General features: G+C 43.2%; 1 protein-coding gene across 8 annotated transcripts in view; it reads left to right on the forward strand.

The window, feature by feature from the left end:
* The window catches only part of Otud5 (OTU deubiquitinase 5), a 31,777-nt gene that overhangs the window by 12,844 nt on the left and 1,224 nt on the right, over positions 1 to 17,709 (forward strand). For 5 of the 8 annotated variants that reach the window (XM_031390469.1, XM_031390392.1, XM_031390825.1 and 2 more), the window contains 7 exons: positions 1,458 to 1,551; positions 11,160 to 11,224; positions 11,313 to 11,469; positions 11,567 to 11,715; positions 15,671 to 15,874; positions 17,204 to 17,405; positions 17,490 to 17,603. In XM_031390469.1, the coding sequence (XP_031246329.1) occupies positions 1,458 to 1,551; positions 11,160 to 11,224; positions 11,313 to 11,469; positions 11,567 to 11,715; positions 15,671 to 15,874; positions 17,204 to 17,405; positions 17,490 to 17,603 (985 nt within the window). The remainder of the gene's footprint in view (positions 1 to 1,457; positions 1,552 to 11,159; positions 11,225 to 11,312; positions 11,470 to 11,566; positions 11,716 to 15,670; positions 15,875 to 17,203; positions 17,406 to 17,489; positions 17,604 to 17,709) is intronic. The other 3 variants (XM_031390643.1, XM_031390926.1, XM_031390728.1) reach the window with 1 other exon arrangement.

Below are 17,709 nucleotides of genomic sequence, written 5' to 3' on the forward strand. Positions count from 1 at the left end.
CAAAAAAAAAAAAAAACCCAGGGATTTAGATCTCCAGGCACTATGCCTACTCTGTTTTTTCGAGGAGATGGATTCTATCCATTTCCTGTAGTGGGGTACAAAAATGGCCCTTTGTGGTCATCTTTAGCAGAGAGCCTTTGAGTTCCTAGGTAGGGTAATGTCCCCTAGGAACAGGGCTTCCTATTTTATAGTGCAGCTGTGGTGCTAGGTCAAGCTGTCTGCTTCTGGCAACCAGCAGAGGGCGTGAGGTGCCTGAGAAAGATCTGCTTGGTTTTGAAATGGAAATGTTTTATGCTGTCAAGGTCATTATTATTATTATTTAATCTAGAAGTATGAGTTTGTATGTGTTTATTAACCAAACACTTTGGAATCAAATGTAATTTGAAATTTAGAAACTATTCAGAATTTCAAAGTTTCTTGGTGTTTATACTTTGTATTATATAATACTTTAACAAAGGCTGAAGCAGCATCTCATGATCAAGTGGCTAAATGTTTCTGCGTGAAAATGTTGAGCCTTCACCCTCAAGTAGGGTATTTGGTATATTCTATTCAGATTATGATGGGACATGAATTAGATGAAGACTTTGAGTTTTCTGTATTTTTTCAAGTCTTTTGCTGATCCAAACATTTAGAGATTTGGAATTTCTGATAATGAATTGTGTATCTTTATTGGGAAAGGCTAATAAAATCATCTGTAGCATTAATACTTAGGGATAAAAGATTTTATTTATAAAAGATTTTATTCAGCATCTTGTGTATGCTGAATACACCATCACTGTCTTCAGACTCATTAGAAGAGGGCATCGGATCCCATTACAGATGATTATGAGCCACCACATGGTTGCTGGGAATTGAACTCAGAACCTCTGGAAGAGTAGTCAGTGCTTTTAACTGCTGAGCCATCTCTGCAGCCCCTAGGGATTATATTTTATTGTCTACTTTTTTTTCAATCTTGTGATATATTTGTATTCATATGTAGAGAGACTTGTTAATGTATATATACATGTGTTTAGACATACTTGAGTCATATTTGGCTCATTTTCTGCCTTACACAATATCTTAAGAATTTCCCGTGTTCATAGGCTCAAGATCTGAGTTCTAGTTAATTACTCTCTTCAGCATCTTTCCAGGGGGAAACTTCTTGATAGAGTACCACATTCTCCATATAGGCACTTATGAGGTCTAGGTCCCTGGTTGCCTGGGCCAGGTCTTGAAAGATTGAGATCAGGGGATCTGAAAGCAGATGAAGTTTCTGTTTTAGGGAATCTGGGGCCTCTCTGGGATTAAGTCTTGTTCTTGTCCATTCCTGCTTTGTGGCCACAGAGTAGTCAAGAAGGGCTGTGAATTTCCCATTATCTTTTTGGCTAATCATCTGGTCCTCTCAGGAACTTGAAGGCAGGACTCTGGAGAAAGGGTATGGGCTTCCCTGTTGCTGATCTTCCTCCTGTTTCCTCCAGCAGGAGCACTGGTTTGAAAAGGCCTTGCGGGACAAGAAAGGCTTCATCATCAAACAGATGAAGGAGGATGGTGCGTGTCTATTCCGGGCTGTAGGTGAGTCTCTGCCTTCGTTCTGAGGGCTGAGGGGCTTAAGGCTTCTGAGCTGTGTCCTAGTAGTCAGTAGCAGTCCTAGAGACATGATTGAGGCAGAGGTAACTGCTTGATATTTTAGGATAAACAGGCTTAGAGCTCATGGTAACGTTTAGCCTCTGGTCTTGGATTGTGTTAAGTGAGTAACGATAACAGCAATAGTAGTTAGTGATAAAGGGACATCACTATTGACATACTGCTCTGCCAAGACTCCAGGAAACCCATTTAGTTATTCAGTCAGTTATGTAATTGGTTGGTTGGTTAGTTTTTCTTTTTTGTTTTGTTTTTCAAGTCTGTGTAGCCTTCCCTGGTTGTCCTGGAATTTGCTCTGTAGACCAGGCTGTACTTGAACTTAGAGATCTGCCTGCCCGTGCCTTCTGAGTACTGGGATTAAAGGTGTGCACCACCACCACCTGGTGTAGAAACCCTTTTATCATCTCCAAGTCTAGGTGAATGTGGGACTGAAAAATGTCTCAGAAATGGAGAGTGACTTGTCCAGGGTTATACAAAAGTACATAGAGTCAGGATTTTATATGTGGATTAACTGTATCGTATTGTCACTTTTGTATGTATGAGTTTGTACCCAGAGATTTCTCTGGTATGGTGTATTGTGGATGGTGTCTATTTAGTGCCTGTGTTTATGCTTGTGTGTGTAAAATCGGGCATAGTGAAGCACACCTTTAGCCCCAGCATTCAGGAGGCAAAAGCAGGTTGGATTTCTTTGAGTTCAAGGACAGCCTGGTCTACATTGCAGGTTCTATGACAGCCAATGCTATATTTGTCTTGTCTAAAAAAAAAAAATCTAGATCTTTACAAATTTCTATATTAGAGTTTTATTTGTCTTTTAACTTGCACAAAAGTAGAGAAAATAGTGAACTCTTTCAGATTTGGGGACGTAGCTTCACAAAGTGATTAACACATGGATAGCCTTACTTTATTAACTGCACTGTATTATCATTTCACTCATAAATATATCTCTATGCTTCTTTAACAGATACATCTGTATTATATTCTCTCATTTTAGTGCTGCTGTCATACCTAGCAATTTTTTTTCTTTTCTGAGACAGAGTCTCATTCTCTAGCCCAGGCTAGCCTGGAACTTGGAATAATCCTTCTTCAGCCTCTTAAGAGCTGAAATTATAGATGTGAGTCACTATGCACAGCTAAGAATTGGTAAATTTTTTTGAGATTCTGTTAGTCCTGGCTGTTCTGCAACTTTCTATGTAAACCAGGTTGGCCTCAAATTCTCAGAGATCACCTGCCTTTGCTGGGGTTGAAGGCATATGCTACTGTGCTAGTCTAGAATTAGTAATTTCTTGATACTGACAGCTAAGCCTGAGCTAGGTCTTTGAGTCCCTTGTGGCTATTAATTTTTGGCCAAACAAGTAGTTGTGAAATCCCAAACTGACATGAAGGGAGACTAGAGTATGACCTGTTCTCTCCTCCCGTACCAGTGGTTCTGCTATCTTCGAAGAAAAATTGTTCCCTGACATCTTTGAACTGGGAATCAGAACATGTGGCTTTTAGTTCTAGTCCCAGTCTATAACTTCTGTGGCTCTTAGGCTGTTTCCCCTTCCATGAAATGGTGGTGCTCCCCAGGGCTCCATCAGTTCTTTCTAGGTCTGTTCTTGGTTTCTGGGTGACCGGCATGTTTGTTATAAGCTGGTTGGTCCTGAGTAAGTGACTCTTCTTTCTGGACCCTCTTTCCCACTGTCCTGATAGTTATGTTGTTTTGTTATGTGGTTTAATTTACTTTGGTAAATCCCTTTAATGCTTGATATATAGTAGGTCATCATGGAACAGTAGCATTAGTAAAGCCTGGCTGCTCTTCTCAGTTGTCTCTCAGAGCTACAAATATTTGTGGAGTGGGTGGGACAAAGGACCACTTACCCCTTCTACCAAGCAGAAGCTATTCAGGTAATGGTTTCTGTTGCTTTGGAAAAAAAATTCCTACCCTTCTACCCATCTGCCTTGATGTCCCGTTCTCCCTGAGAAAGACCTGGGTTTGGAAGTATCTTAGGGATAAAAGGAAAGCAGAGAATGAAAAGGCGAGGACCTGTTGGTTTCTGGGTTCCATATTAACCTCAGGATGGATGTTAGAAGAAGCAAGATTGCTGTTGGACATCTGGGCTCAAATGTTCACTGAGGCAGATTGGAGCTATTGAGCACCTGGTGTGAATAGTAACCCACATCAAGAGCAGTTTTTGTATGCGTGTGTCTGTTTAGTTACCACCCCCCCCATTAGGGGCCTTCCAGTAAGGGGCCCAAACATACAGGAAGAGCTGACCACAGCAGGTTTAAGGCCTTTCCTTATCAGCACTATGGCTACACATTTCCCCTGACTGGGCTGCCCTCAGCTTTTCTCTGTAAAACCTCAAGTCCTATGGGCTCTCCCCTGAAGTACGTGGCCCCTGGTCTCTAGGCCTCCTCTAGAGGTTTCCCTGGTGCAGAGTACACAACCCGTGCTGGGCAAGGGGACTTTGTCCCCAGGCTTTCCGCTGTCCCCCTGTTTCTAGCCTAGCTTATACAGGGACAGATGGCCATCACCTCACTCTTTCTACAAAGGCCTGCAAGCATTAACTTTTTACCATGTATTGACTAATAGAGGGAACATGTAACTGAGAGCTGGAATTGAGTGGGTTGTACACATACATTATACTTTGTTGTTTCTCTGAGCTTGCTGTGTGCTGCTACACATCCTGCTGGGTGCTTTAAGCTCTCCTAAAATTTTTGGATCATTATGCCATGAAATAGAATCGGCTAAAGTTCTGAAAAGAAGGGCAGAAAGTTAGCTCAGTAGTGGAGCTCTTGTCTAGCATTCAGGGGACCCTGGATTTGATGCTCAACATTGCCAAGGATTGAAGGGGAAGTGACAGTGGTAGAGTTTTCACAGAGGATGATCCTAGGAGCCCCTAGCTCAGTGGTTTTTAACCTGTGGCTTGCAACCCTCTTTGGGGTCATACAACCACTTTTGCCTAAGACTATTGGAAAACAAATATTTACATTATAAGTAATAACAGCAAAATTACAGTTGTGAAGTAGCACAACTATATTAAAGGGTCATGCATCAGAATAATTGTCCTAGTTTCTTAGTTTGTCCGTTCTTTGACCTCTCTAGATTTTCCTTGTTCCAGCTAGAAGCATTTATTCTTCCATTGTTGAGGGTCCAATGCAGGTGGTTTTCTGTCCTTTGTCTTGCCTCTGACATCCAGACAGCACTTTTGAATCAGTATCAATTGTTTGTATCCATTTCTCTCTGGTTCCTCCTCCTCGAGATTTATGAGCATCAGTGATCTCTTGGGTAGAGGTGTGGGTATCCTGTGGCCCACCCAGTCCCTGCTGTGCTCAGATAACCTAGAAATATGAGCCTCACTCCCTTTCCCTCCACTTGACTTTGACTCAGCAGAAATGTCTAGCTATGGCCATGGCAGTGGTGCTGGCCTCTGGGCCAAGTAGAAGCCACATAGTTGTATCTGCTTGGGCTTCAGAAGAGAGTAGCTAGGGCTGTGTTATAGCCCAGAAGTATTAGCCAGGCCCACTTCTGGTTGTTTTGGTCTTGGAACATGGATCATCAGAACTGGAAAGGATAGCTCTTAGATCATTTTTAAAATTTTGCTTTGTATTGTTCTTTGGTTTTTGAGATAGGGTATTACTCTAGGAACTCTCTAGGCAGACCAGGTGCCCTTGTACCTTGAGCTTGTGATAATCTTCATGTCTTAACCTCCTGAGTATTAGGATTACAGACATATTGCTACTGTGCTTTCTTGTTTGACAGATTTTCTTTTTTTTTGTTTGTTTGTTTTGTTTTTTTTTCGAAACAGTTTCTCTCTATAGCCCTGGCTGTCCTGGAACTCACTCTGTAGACCAAGCTGGCCTTGAACTCAGAAATCCGCCTGCTTCTGCCTCCCAAGTGCTGGGATTAAAGGCGTGCGCCACCACTGTGTGTTCTATTTCTTGTATACTTGCCTTCTTTGACATCTCTTTGCTCAGGATCATTTGTGTTTTCCCATTTTTGCCAGGGGAATCCTCAAACAGAAAAACTTATATCTCAGATTGGTAGGAGGGTGGGACAGGGGATCCCCCAGAGGTCTGAGGTCATGTGTCTTGCCCATAGTCTGTGCCCAGTGGGACAGTTGGGTGTATATACCTTGTCATGGCATGGCTACTTGATAGGTGGGTAGTGCCTTTTCCTGCCTGCTGCTTCCTCACTGAAGCCAGGGTTCCCACAAGAGCATGAGTTCAGTGGAGAGCAGACTAGGTTGCTGTTTCCCTTGCAGCTGTGGCTGTCTACCCACGTTCGTGTGCTTTGCTTTTAGGTTCTCCACAAAAACCAAGCTTCCTTTCTTTATTAAACATGTATGTGTGTGCGTGTGTGTGCACCATAGTATGTGTCTATGGAGGTTAGAGGAAAACTTGCAGGAGTCTGTTCTCTCCTTCCTCCTTACACCCTGTAGGTTTTAGGGATGGAACTCTAGTGTCAGTCTTGGCAGCAGGTGCCTTTACCTCTTGAGCCATCTGCATAGCCCTGAAGTTTGCCTTTCTGTCTTTAGCAGAACTTAATGGTAGGTAGCAACCTGAGGAGTAGATAGTTCCCAGGTCCCTCCAAAGCAAGAGAAGACTTTTTATTTATAGCCCTTTAGAAATAGTGTGGACTTGAGCCAGTAAAAGGAAATAAACGGTTCAGCCAGTAAAGGTGCTTGTTGCTGAGCCTGGCAACCTGAGTTCAGTCCTTAGGACTCAAGGAATGGGAGGAAAGAACAAAGTCTCACAGGTTACCCTCTGACCTCTACATGTGCTGGGGCATGCAGATGTGCAAAATAGATAAATGTAACAATAAAAGAATAAAAAAGAAAAGAAGTAGAGCTAGAGAGAGGGCTCAGTAGTTAAGAGCACTTGCTGCACTTCCAGAGGACCCTAGGTTGGGTTCCCAGTACTCACAGTGGCTCATAACTTTCCTTAACACTAGTTCCAGAGGGTCCAATGCCCTCTCCTGTTTGGGCATCAGGTATGCATGCAGCACACATGTACATGTAAGCAAAACTCATGTGCACATACAGTAAAATAATCTTTGTAGGGGAAAGAGAGGAAAAAGTAATCTTTATCTTAGTTCTTGTACGTATGGGCAAATGCAGGTTACATTTTAGGGAGTCTGAGGAGGGAGGACTTTCCCATACATCAGAGGAGAAAGATGAAACAAATTTGCTAGAAGTGTTGGTCATTCCTCTCCCACCTATCCCTAGCAAAGGCTGAGAAGGAAGTAGTATAAGTTCCTAGGTGTGCACAGCTTCTTGTCTAGTGTTAAGTTTTTCTTGATTGTTGACAAGGGCATGTACTCACTGTATGCTGTGGTTCTGTGTTGTGAAACTGGTCATGTGGGTATTTAGTTTCAAAGGTTTCAGTCTTTTGTAGGCTCTACTGGATGCATGTGGGAACATATATGCACTTCCTTGTATCTTTGTATGTTCAGTAGTGTGGTGCATGGGGAGGAAGGTTGATGTTGACTCTAGGGAAGTGTGCAGCCAGATACTTGTTATCTTTGCTCTGTCCCAGGCCTTTCCCTTGATCCAACTGATTCCTTGTGGATTAGCAGGGAAACTGAAGTAAAAAGAATCAGGCCTAACCCTAGGAAAATAAGGTGGCTGTGAGGGATGAGGTGGGGTGGAGGAATGTCACTTGGGACCACTTGTTGACTCCTTTCTACCTTTGGTGCCAAGTATGTGATAAGTATGTGATCTTGAGCCAGCTGTGATACTTCTGTATCAGTGCTTCCCCCTACCCCCTGGCTCATATAACTTTGTTCTTTTTGTTTTGGGGTGAGGATCAAATGAGTTGGGGTTTTTGTTTTTTGTTTTTTGTTTTTTGTTTTTTAGATTTTATTTATTATTATTATATGTAAGTACACGGTAGCTGTCTTCAGACATACCAGAAGGAGTCAGATCTCATTACGGATGTTTGTGAACCACCATGTGGTTGCTGGGAATTGAACTTAGGACCTTCGGAAGAGCAGTCAGTGCTCTTAACCGCTGAGCCATCTCTCTAGCCCCAAATGAGTTTTTTTAAAAGTCGTAGTAAAACTAATGATAGTAATGTGCTGAGAATCTGTGAGCCCTACTTAGAAAGGGAACAGAGGTGGAATATAGCGGGGGATCCCCTTCCAACTGGACCTTGGGAAAAAACAGGTGCATATGGCCAAGTGCGGTGTTAGCAAGAGGAGGAGTTTCAGTTTCTTTCAAAACATTTTCTCTGAATTCCCCCTGTATTTGTGGGTTGTCCAATGGACCACTCTTTCTCCCACCTTGCGCCCCCCCCCCAATTGAATCCTAATTCCCACATGCTAACCTGGGAGGAGGAAAAATTTTCCTAAGGATTGAAGTGACAGAGTTAGGAAAATTAGAAAAGCTAATTCATATTAACTTATGATATGCTTTACCTATTACATTGAAGGGGTTTTTTTCTCTTGGTGAGAAAGTACTGTTTGTATTTCCTTGATCTAGAGATCCATATATTATTATTATTAAGATTTCTCTGTGAGCCCTGATAAGTATAACTTGCCTGTACTTAAGGACCCAAGGAATTTGGTTGGTAGAGTTTTGAGCAAAGGCACAGAAGGTCAGCGTTTGGACCATTGAATTCTGTAAAAAGAACTAGCAGTGCTTGTAATAGGAGGGGTAGCCCTCCTTTCTGCATTTGGGGCTTTCCTCTGGTGGAGGAAGTGCAACAGAAATGAGGAAGGGCTTAAGAAGCAATTCTTTCAGCACTCCGGCTGACTACTGGGTAGCTAGCAAGATGATAGGAGTTGTTGTCCTCATGATAAATGGATTGTCTGGTTTTGTTTGTTTTGTTGTGTTTGTGACAGGGTCTCTATATAGCTCTAGCTGTCCTTGTCCTGGAACTCTCTATGTAGACTAGGCTGTCCTTGAACTCACAGAAATCTTACTGCTTCTTCCTTCTGAATGCAGGGAGTAAAGGCATGTGCCAGCATTCCTGGCCTGGAGTGCCTGTTTTTGACTACTGTTTATGCTTTAGGTACTTGACAAATGTCTTGTAGTCCCATCCTCATACTGACGATTGAAACTAGTATGCCGTATTGAACCATAGATAATAGAGATATTTCTATCTCTCTCTCCTCTATAGTCTTTACAATACCGTTTTAAGTGGAGAAGAGTTACTGTCCCCACTTTATGGATGAGGGCATTTGAACTCAGAGATAAAAGGCCTTGTCTAGTGCCACACAGCTAAAAAGTGGCATGGACTTTCACCAGACCAAGGCAAGATAAAGGATCCCCATTTCCCAAATCTGGCATCTAGCTCTGACAAATAGAAATCCCAGGCCTATAAGTTACCTTCTGTAGGAGATACTTGTTTCCCATTAACTCAGCCCAGCTCTGTGAGCCTGATAGCGCACCCCTATTTAACCCTTTCTCTCCTATCTTAGTTCCTGTTTATGGCAGCTGCAGACTGCACTGCCTCCAAGCTGAGCCTACAAAAATAGCTCCTTCAGCACCCTAGGCAGCCACAGCAGCCTCTGTGGTCCTGGCTTCTAAGAAAGGCAGCAGCAGCCCCCCACCCCACCCCCAGCTTGTATGCAGGACATGTGACTTACTGGAAGTACTTAGGGGGGAGTGTGGCCACAGAAGCCACATCCTTGTTTACATCGGTGAAGGGGCTACCCCTTCCTGCCTTCACAGCCCCTTCTCCTCCACCCTTCAGGTATCGTCACCTCTGGGATGACTTGAGGCTGGAGCTGCCCACTTTCTCTCTCAGTGCAGCCTTTGATTCCTATATCACACAGAGCCCTCATGGAGGGGATCACTGGGCAGTGAAGACCTTCTGGCAAGTCTTCAGAGAAGGAGAGTGGCAGGCTTCCTTGGTGGGCACGTTCCCATTCCTAGTATCCCCTGCCCCTGTGCCCCAGGGGGATCCCATTAGAGCAGTGTATCTCTGGGGAAACACAGGGAAATTCCCTTTTCAAGGCAGCCAGTGAAAGTCAGGTTTGCTTAATCCTCAAGCCCACATTAATTAAGAAACTCCTGCTTCCTGTGCCTCAGCCTATATGACTGCTCAGCAAACTGTACTCAATTTCTTTTACTACATCAAGTCCTGAGCTGCCGGTGGGCTTAGGTATGAGCTGCCCCTTACTTTCAGTGGAGGCTTTGTGTAATCAGTCTGTGTACACCTTTGAATTGGATGATAGAGGGGTTTTACCACTTTACACATACTGTCCATATTGTCCACAAGAAACCTGTCATGTCACACCTGTTTGTTTTCCACTTCACAGAGGAGGCATAGGAAACCCAGAGAGTCATTTGTCTCTAGCTATTTACCTCACTAGTTACTATTTGGCAGACCTTAAAGTGTTTTCCTTCCCTTCAGTGTTAAGATTCTAATCATAGCCACATGTGGTGGCGCACTTCTTCAATCCCAGCACTAGGAGGCAGAGACTGGTAGATCTCTGAGTTCTATGTCAGCCTGGTTTACAGGATGAGTTCCAGGATAGCCAGGGCTACTTTGGGAAAGAAGGTGGGGGGTGAGAGGGAGGGAGAAAGGGAAAGGAAAGGAAAAGATTCTAATCATGATGGTAGCTTATGTCTTTAATCCCATCACTCAGAAGGCAGAGGCTGGCAGAACTCTTGAGATTGAGGCCATCCTGGTCTCCATATCAAGTACCAGACCAGTCAGAGCTACACACTGAAACCCTATCTCAAAAAAAAAATTCCATTTTTTTTTTTTTGTGGTGGTAGGTACTGAATGTAGGGTTTGGTTTGGTTTGAAATGGAGTCTCCCTAGATCTCAGGTGATCTAGGCTTTGAACTTGGCAATTCTCTTGACTCAGCTTTTATTTTAGGTATATACTGCTCTCTTTTTACCCCCACTGAGACAGGGTTTCTCTGTTTAGCGCTGGATGTCCTGGAGCTCACTTTGTAGACCAGGCTGGCCTCCAGACTGCTGGGATTAAAGACATACACCACTGTGCCCAACTTAAAAAACTTTTTGTTGTTTCATTTTTATTAATGGGTATGGAGATTGGGATGGTCACATGTAGAGGTCAGAGGACAACTAAGGGAGCAATTTGGTTCTCTCCTTCAACTGTGTGAGTCTTGGATTATACCCCAGTGCTTTTATCCACTGGGCCTTGACTATATTACTCTTACTTACCTCTATACCCTATACTCTTTCACTCTTCAAGATTGTACAACTTTGCTACTTTTTATTTTTTTTAGACAGGGTCTCATGTAGCCTAGCCTGGCCTTGAACTCATATTATAGCTGGAGATAGATGGAGATAATCTTCTGGTATCCCACTTCCACATCCTGAGGGCTGGGATGATAGACATACACCACTACACCTGGCTAGGGTGTGCATGTTAAGCATGTTTTCAGCCCTTGCTTGTTATTTACCACCACTCTATTACAACACAAATGAAATCTGTGGGCCTTGGTGTAGAAAAGGGAGTTTCCCAAGTCCTTCAGCCCATCTTCTCCCTAATGATGTTCTATGACTCTGTGACTCAGAGCTCTGGTGGTGACAGGTCTGACCCCATCCTCTCCTTTGTTTTGTCCCCACACCCCCAGCTGACCAGGTGTATGGAGACCAGGACATGCATGAGGTTGTACGAAAGCATTGCATGGACTATCTGGTGAGATCCAAGGGAGGCCTTGGGGCAGCAGGAGGGTAGGGGGACCCCCCCTTGCACACAAACCTTAATTTTCCAATCTGTTCCACAGATGAAGAATGCCGATTACTTCTCCAACTATGTCACAGAAGACTTCACCACCTATATCAATCGGAAGCGGAAAAACAACTGCCATGGCAACCACATTGAAATGCAGGCTATGGCAGAGATGTACAACCGTCCTGTGGAGGTGTATCAATATAGCACAGGTACTTCTGTAGTGGGTAGGTGAGGGACTAATGGTTCCTCATCAGAGCCAACCATACTGGGCCCCTGTGGATGCTCCCTCCTTCTCTTTCTCTGCAGAACCTATCAACACATTCCATGGGATCCATCAAAATGAAGATGAACCCATCCGTGTCAGCTACCACCGGAATATCCACTATAATTCAGTGGTGAATCCTAACAAGGCCACTATTGGTGTGGGGCTGGGCCTTCCATCATTTAAACCAGGGGTAAGTGGGTCCCTGTGTCCCAGGTATTTACTAGATATGGATCATTGGCTCTGCCCTCAGCCCATAAAATATGTCCCCCCAAGTTTCATCTCTGTATATAAAATTAGTGAGTTACTGCTGATCAGAACTCATTCTGTGGCTTTTGATTTGCCTGTCCATGAACTGGTTCATTCATGCTTCTTGAGAGTGTGACCTTTTAGGATATAGAGCTCAATTTGAAACAGTAAACCAGACCTTGGACTGGATATCCAAGCTTCCACACAGATCTTCTCCAACTTCAGAGCAGTTACAATTGGGGTCACAGACTTGGAATGTAGCACTGACCCACATCTTATTGGAAATGGGCCCTATGGGCAGATTGTATAGCTTGGGTCTATACTGAAAGTACTTCCCATAGGCCCAAGACCTAATAGGTGTGAGAAGATTGCAGTTCATTTGCCCAGCATCCACTGGCAGATAATCATTCATTCTCATAGTCTCACAGTCTCTCTCCTCTCCATCTTCCCTGCTCCATCCACACCCCTTTCATCATGTCCTCTGATCCTCCCTCTTTCCTTCCTCCTAGGCTCTTTATCCTACTCCTTACCCCATTTCCTCTCCTCCCCACCCCCTCTCCTCCCTCTTCTCTATCTTTCCTTCACCCCCTCCTGAGGGTTTTGAAGTCTTCTATTCAGGTTTCACTTCCTACAAACAGATGGTGGTCCTGCCTAATCTTAAGAAACAGTATCAACATACCCTTCAACCTTGGGGGGAGGTCCTTTGTATTTTTTTGTTTTTTGTTTTGTATTAAATTTTAGAAAAGTTTTAGATTTGCAGAATGATTGTGAGAATATTAGCATTTCCATATGCCCCACTATGATTAACATGAACATAGTACATTTGTTGTCATTGACAAATCAGTATGGATCCATTAAGAATACATTTCCTCGGTTTCTTCTTGGTGAACCTTTTCTCTTTCAGGATTCTCTCACATTTAATTGTCCCCTTTGACTTCTTGTGACTTTAACAAATTCTAAAGAATTTGACTGTTTTTGTTTTGATCTGGTGACCCACTCCACAATTATACTTTTTCTAGAATGTCATATAATGGGAATTTCACTGCCTGTATGTAGCTATTCCAGAATGAATTTTTTTCTACTTAATATCATTTAAGATTCATCTGTAACTTTTACTGGCTTGACTGTTTATTTCTTTTTTCTTTAAGAATCTGAATGTTTAAAACTTTCTCTAATCAATAGACTTAATTGTTCGATATTATTTTGCATTTATTTGGGGGAGGGATATGTGGAGGTATATAAACAACTCAGTTCTCTATGTTCATCAGGCTTGGCACAAGGGCCCTTACTCCTTGAGACTAGTTTTCTCAGTATACAGTTTCCATCTAGTCTCTTCCCAAGGAACAGATACTCTTGTGCTTTTGCTAACATGTGTGAACCAGTATTAAGACATTCCTACTAGCCTGAAGTTTCTGCCTCATTCCTTCCTCTTGTTTTGATGACCTCAAAAATTTTAAGGAGAACTGTTAAAAAGTATTGCAGGGAAATTCTTTTTTCTCAAAAGTATTACAAGGAAATTCTTTTTTCAGCGTTGTTCTAATGATTTTAACTTTTATTTTGGGTTCGGGCAGAAGAACACAGATATCAAGAATATGTATTAGGAATATGGTCATGACTGTTGATATTGATCGTCTGGCAGAAGTCATAGGAATTTTGACTGCTGTAGTGTTAGGAAGGAAGGCACACTTAAGGAATGGGAATTATGTCAGTCTTCCTGAATTTATGTTAATGTAAGCTTAGGGTTATTACTGATGTCTCTAGTTTAAATCCCTTGACCATTTGCTCCATTCTAGCCTTTTTCTTGAGTAAATTTTCTTTTTCCTGAGTAAATTTTCACTTTAAAGTTTAGAAAACTTCCCCACCACCCAGCATTCATTTACATGACTGCTATTTACGTATAAGCTGGGGTAGACTCATTAACTGGACCCCCTGGAGTCCGGTGATATCCACAGTTCTTTTTATGTTTAGTGTTACTGATTCTATTCATTTTCTAAGTGCCTGAGGCCACCACCTGCTTGTCTTTGCATACATTTGTAATTCATTTAGGTGGTTTTGTCACTAGGGGCCTTACTTCTTAACTAATCTTTAAAAAGCGATTAGCATACATTAAGGATTAATCTTTGTTTTGTAAAGTTCCTTGGGTTTTGACAGATGCATAACAATACGGTGCTTCTATCTTAGGCATTCAGCTAGTTTCAGCCCCGGAAGGTTCCCCACTCTTTCTCCTGCAACCACTGATCTTTATTGACTGGTTTTGCCTATTTCAGAAATAGGCAATCATAAGTATGTAGGCTTTTTAAAATGCTACTTTCAGGTAGCAATATGCATTAAGGTTCTTCCATGGTTTTTCATGGCTTGTTAGCTATTCTCTTATCACTGTTCCTTTTGTGGAGGCACACTGTTGGTTTAATCATTCACCTATTTGAAAGATATCCTTGCTTGCTTCCAGGTTTTTATGATTATGAACAAAGCTTCTGTAAACTCTTGTGTTCAGGTTTTTGTAGGAACTTAAATTTTATGATTAGTTGTATTAATATCTGGAAGCAAGATTGCGGAATTATAAAATCATGCTGTGATTTGTAAGCAACTGCTAGACTATTGTATGAAGTGGCCTGATTTGTTCCAGTCCACCATCACAATGAATGAAAGTTCCGTTCCTCTTCTTTCCCAGCAATTCATCTTTCTACTTTTTTGAATTTTAGCCATTCTCAGTGTTTTTTTTTACTTGATTGTTAAATGTGTTGAACATTGTTTTAATGCAATACCACTGAGCTTTGTCCCCAGCCTGAGTATTGTTTATGTATGTCCATTTGCCATCTCTATATCTTTACTTGTATAGTTAGATTGCTTACCTACTTTTCATTTTTGTCATTTTGTAGTGTTAGGAATTGAATCCATGTATTTTTATATGCATTCATTATCACTGAGATGGCCCTATTTTTAAATTGCCTTGATGTAACCTTCTTGTACATATATTTTTTCTGGTGTGCTCCATGATAGAAAATTATGTTGTTTAGCATACATGCATTTATGTATGTTATATAAGTGTATTTGAAAATGATGTTGCTAGGGACATGGTGGTACATGCCTGTAATTATAGTATTCTTGAGGCAGAGGAAGAGAATTGTGAGTTCAAACCTAACCTGAGCTGCATACCAAGCCATTGTTTTTGAAAAACAAAACATTAACCAAAACTTTAGGAAGCACTATTTGCATTGAATCCCTGAAATATACTTTGATGTTCTCTATTATTTCATTAGAGTCATCTCTCTGGATGTGGTAGCTCATGCCTGTAATCCAAGCACTTGTGAGGCTGAAGCAGGAAGGTTGCCATGAATTCCAGGCCAGCCTGGCCTTCATAGTGAGTTCAAGATCAGACCAGGCCATGACCCTCTCTCATACAGTGTCGCAGCACCTACATGATGCCAATACTGACCCTTTATTCCCTCACATAGCCATACCCAGCCTCATATAGGCTTGATTCCTGCCTCCACTCCATGTCTGTACTTCTCTGTTCATCTTTTTCCTTTGCTTTATCTGGGAATATATGAGAAAGTCTTCAGCATTGTGAAATTGAATCATTGCTAGATAAGGCTTCTTTAAATGAAGACCTAGACCAAAGAGCCCCTCTTACCTCTAGACTTAATGCTTCACTTGAGGTGTTTTGGGTTTGGGCCCATATTTCTGACCATAGCAGTTCAGATTGCCAGGTCTTATATCTAAGCCTGCTCTCTTCAGTTATAGATGGATCTATACACAATCTGCTGAGGAGTGCTTTATAAAAATAACTTCTGTGTTGTCTTTGCTAAGGCCTGTAGGCCTGTCTTCCTGAGTCCATTCAGGCTCTTACCCAGATTCAGAGCATCACCGTACATCCCTGTTCCTCTCCCCCCTGGCAGTTTGCAGAGCAGTCCCTGATGAAGAATGCCATAAAGACATCAGAAGAGTCATGGATTGAACAGCAAATGCTGGAAGACAAGAAACGAGCTACAGACTGGGAGGCCACAAATGAGGCCATAGAGGAGCAGGTGGCTCGAGAATCTTACCTTCAGTGGCTGAGGGATCAAGAGAAACAGGCCCGCCAGGTCCGGGGACCCAGCCAGGTGGGTCATGGACTCTGTCATTGGCCTGACCAAGACCTGTTACTTCTTATCTTTTGGCCCCTAATTAACAGGGATAAAATAAGAGATTTTGACCTCTGGGAGAGAGGGAAGCTCCCAGTCCCATCTATAACTCATCTCATCTTTAGTCTTGGCATCATACCTTGGAACTCTCAACACTTGATTTTAAGAAGTGAAAGAAGCAGCTCTTAAGAAATGAAGAGAGCAGCCACTACTGCTGGTAGCACAAAGGAACAATGGATAGCTACAAAGAAACCAGCTTTTTTGGAATCCCTTTGCATGCTACGTTCTGTACTGAGGATACAAAGCCTTTCCTTCACTATCTTCAGTGAACCTGTCTGTTGAGGCAGATACGGCATTGGTCAGGCCTGTGATTCTGGTTGTGCAAGACCAGGAGAGGTGGGGGGTCTGGTCGGTTGTAGTTTTAGGATAGCAAGCAGGGAGGCAGGCATCTGAGGAATCGGGTTTGGAATGATTAAATGATTACAAGAGCTGAATAATCTGTTCAGCAAGTATTTATTGTAGGCCTATGACAGGAAGCAGGAGGTCCTATACCCTACTGTAGTGGGATACATTGTGAACCTAGCAGGCTAAAGTACCTATCCTTAGGCTACTCCCAGTTTTGCCCAAGTGAAATAAAATACTCATAATGAATAAATTAGTTGGAGATATGTGTGGATGAAAAATGGACAGTTGGTACAGGACTGAGTGGGGATGGTCAGCAGATGAGGTAGGGAAGGAAAGCCCATTAAAAGGGGATTTGTTAGCTGAGTACATGGACAGAACAAGGCCTGGGGTGAGGGCCGCCGTTGGTCTAACTCAGGCAGAGTCTGTAGTTTAACAGAATGTGGGTGAGATCAGGGTAGTGGAGCTAGGTTGTATAGTGGCTTGTGAATTCTGTAGAGGACTTTGCTCTTGCTCTGAATGAGGCAGAAACCATGGGAGGGCTGTGAACAGAAAAAGGATTCCAGTTAGGACTTGACAGGGTCACCCTGACTGATTATAGAGCAAATCTAAGAGAGAAAGCAGGGTTGAAGCAGGAGATCAGTGAGTAGGAGGCTCCCAAGGGAGTCCCAGTGACAGGTGAGGGTACTATCTATGGTTGTGGCATGGAATCAGGATCTCTTAAAAGAATATGATTTTATCAGATGCCTGCAAGGATATGAGAGTGGCTAAGAATCTTTCCCTGTAGTCCACTGTAATACATTAAAGCTATGCTGTAGCCAGGATTCTGGAAAGGGTATAAGCACTCTGGCACAGGAGGGTCATAGCTGGTGTAGGTCCTTATCACTTTTTCCTTCCCTACTGCAGCCCCGGAAAGCCAGTGCCACATGCAGTTCAGCCACAGCAGCAGCCTCCAGTGGCCTGGAGGAATGGACTAGTCGGTCCCCACGGCAACGAAGTTCAGCCTCGTCACCTGAGCACCCTGAACTGCATGCCGAGCTAGGCATTAAACCCCCTTCCCCAGGCACTGTGTTAGCTCTTGCCAAACCTCCTTCACCCTGTGCACCAGGTCAGTGACTTGCTTTCAGGGTGCCTGCTTGGGCTAAGAGGCTCTGCTTGGTGGGCCCTACCCCTGATTGTTCATCTGCCTCAGGTACAAGCAGTCAGTTCTCAGCAGGGGCTGATCGGGCCACCTCTCCTCTTGTGTCCCTCTACCCTGCTCTGGAGTGCCGGGCCCTCATCCAGCAGATGTCCCCCTCTGCCTTTGGTAAGCTTCCTTAGGGGATGGGCCAGCTGGAAGTTGGGAGAGCCCAGAGGATTTTTGAAGCCCCTGGCCATCTCTCCAAGTCCTAGGCATGAGGGAAAATTTCAGG

Source organism: Mastomys coucha, chromosome X (genome assembly GCF_008632895.1).
Source record: "Mastomys coucha isolate ucsf_1 chromosome X, UCSF_Mcou_1, whole genome shotgun sequence".
In the NCBI taxonomy this organism is placed as follows: domain Eukaryota; kingdom Metazoa; phylum Chordata; class Mammalia; order Rodentia; family Muridae; genus Mastomys; species Mastomys coucha.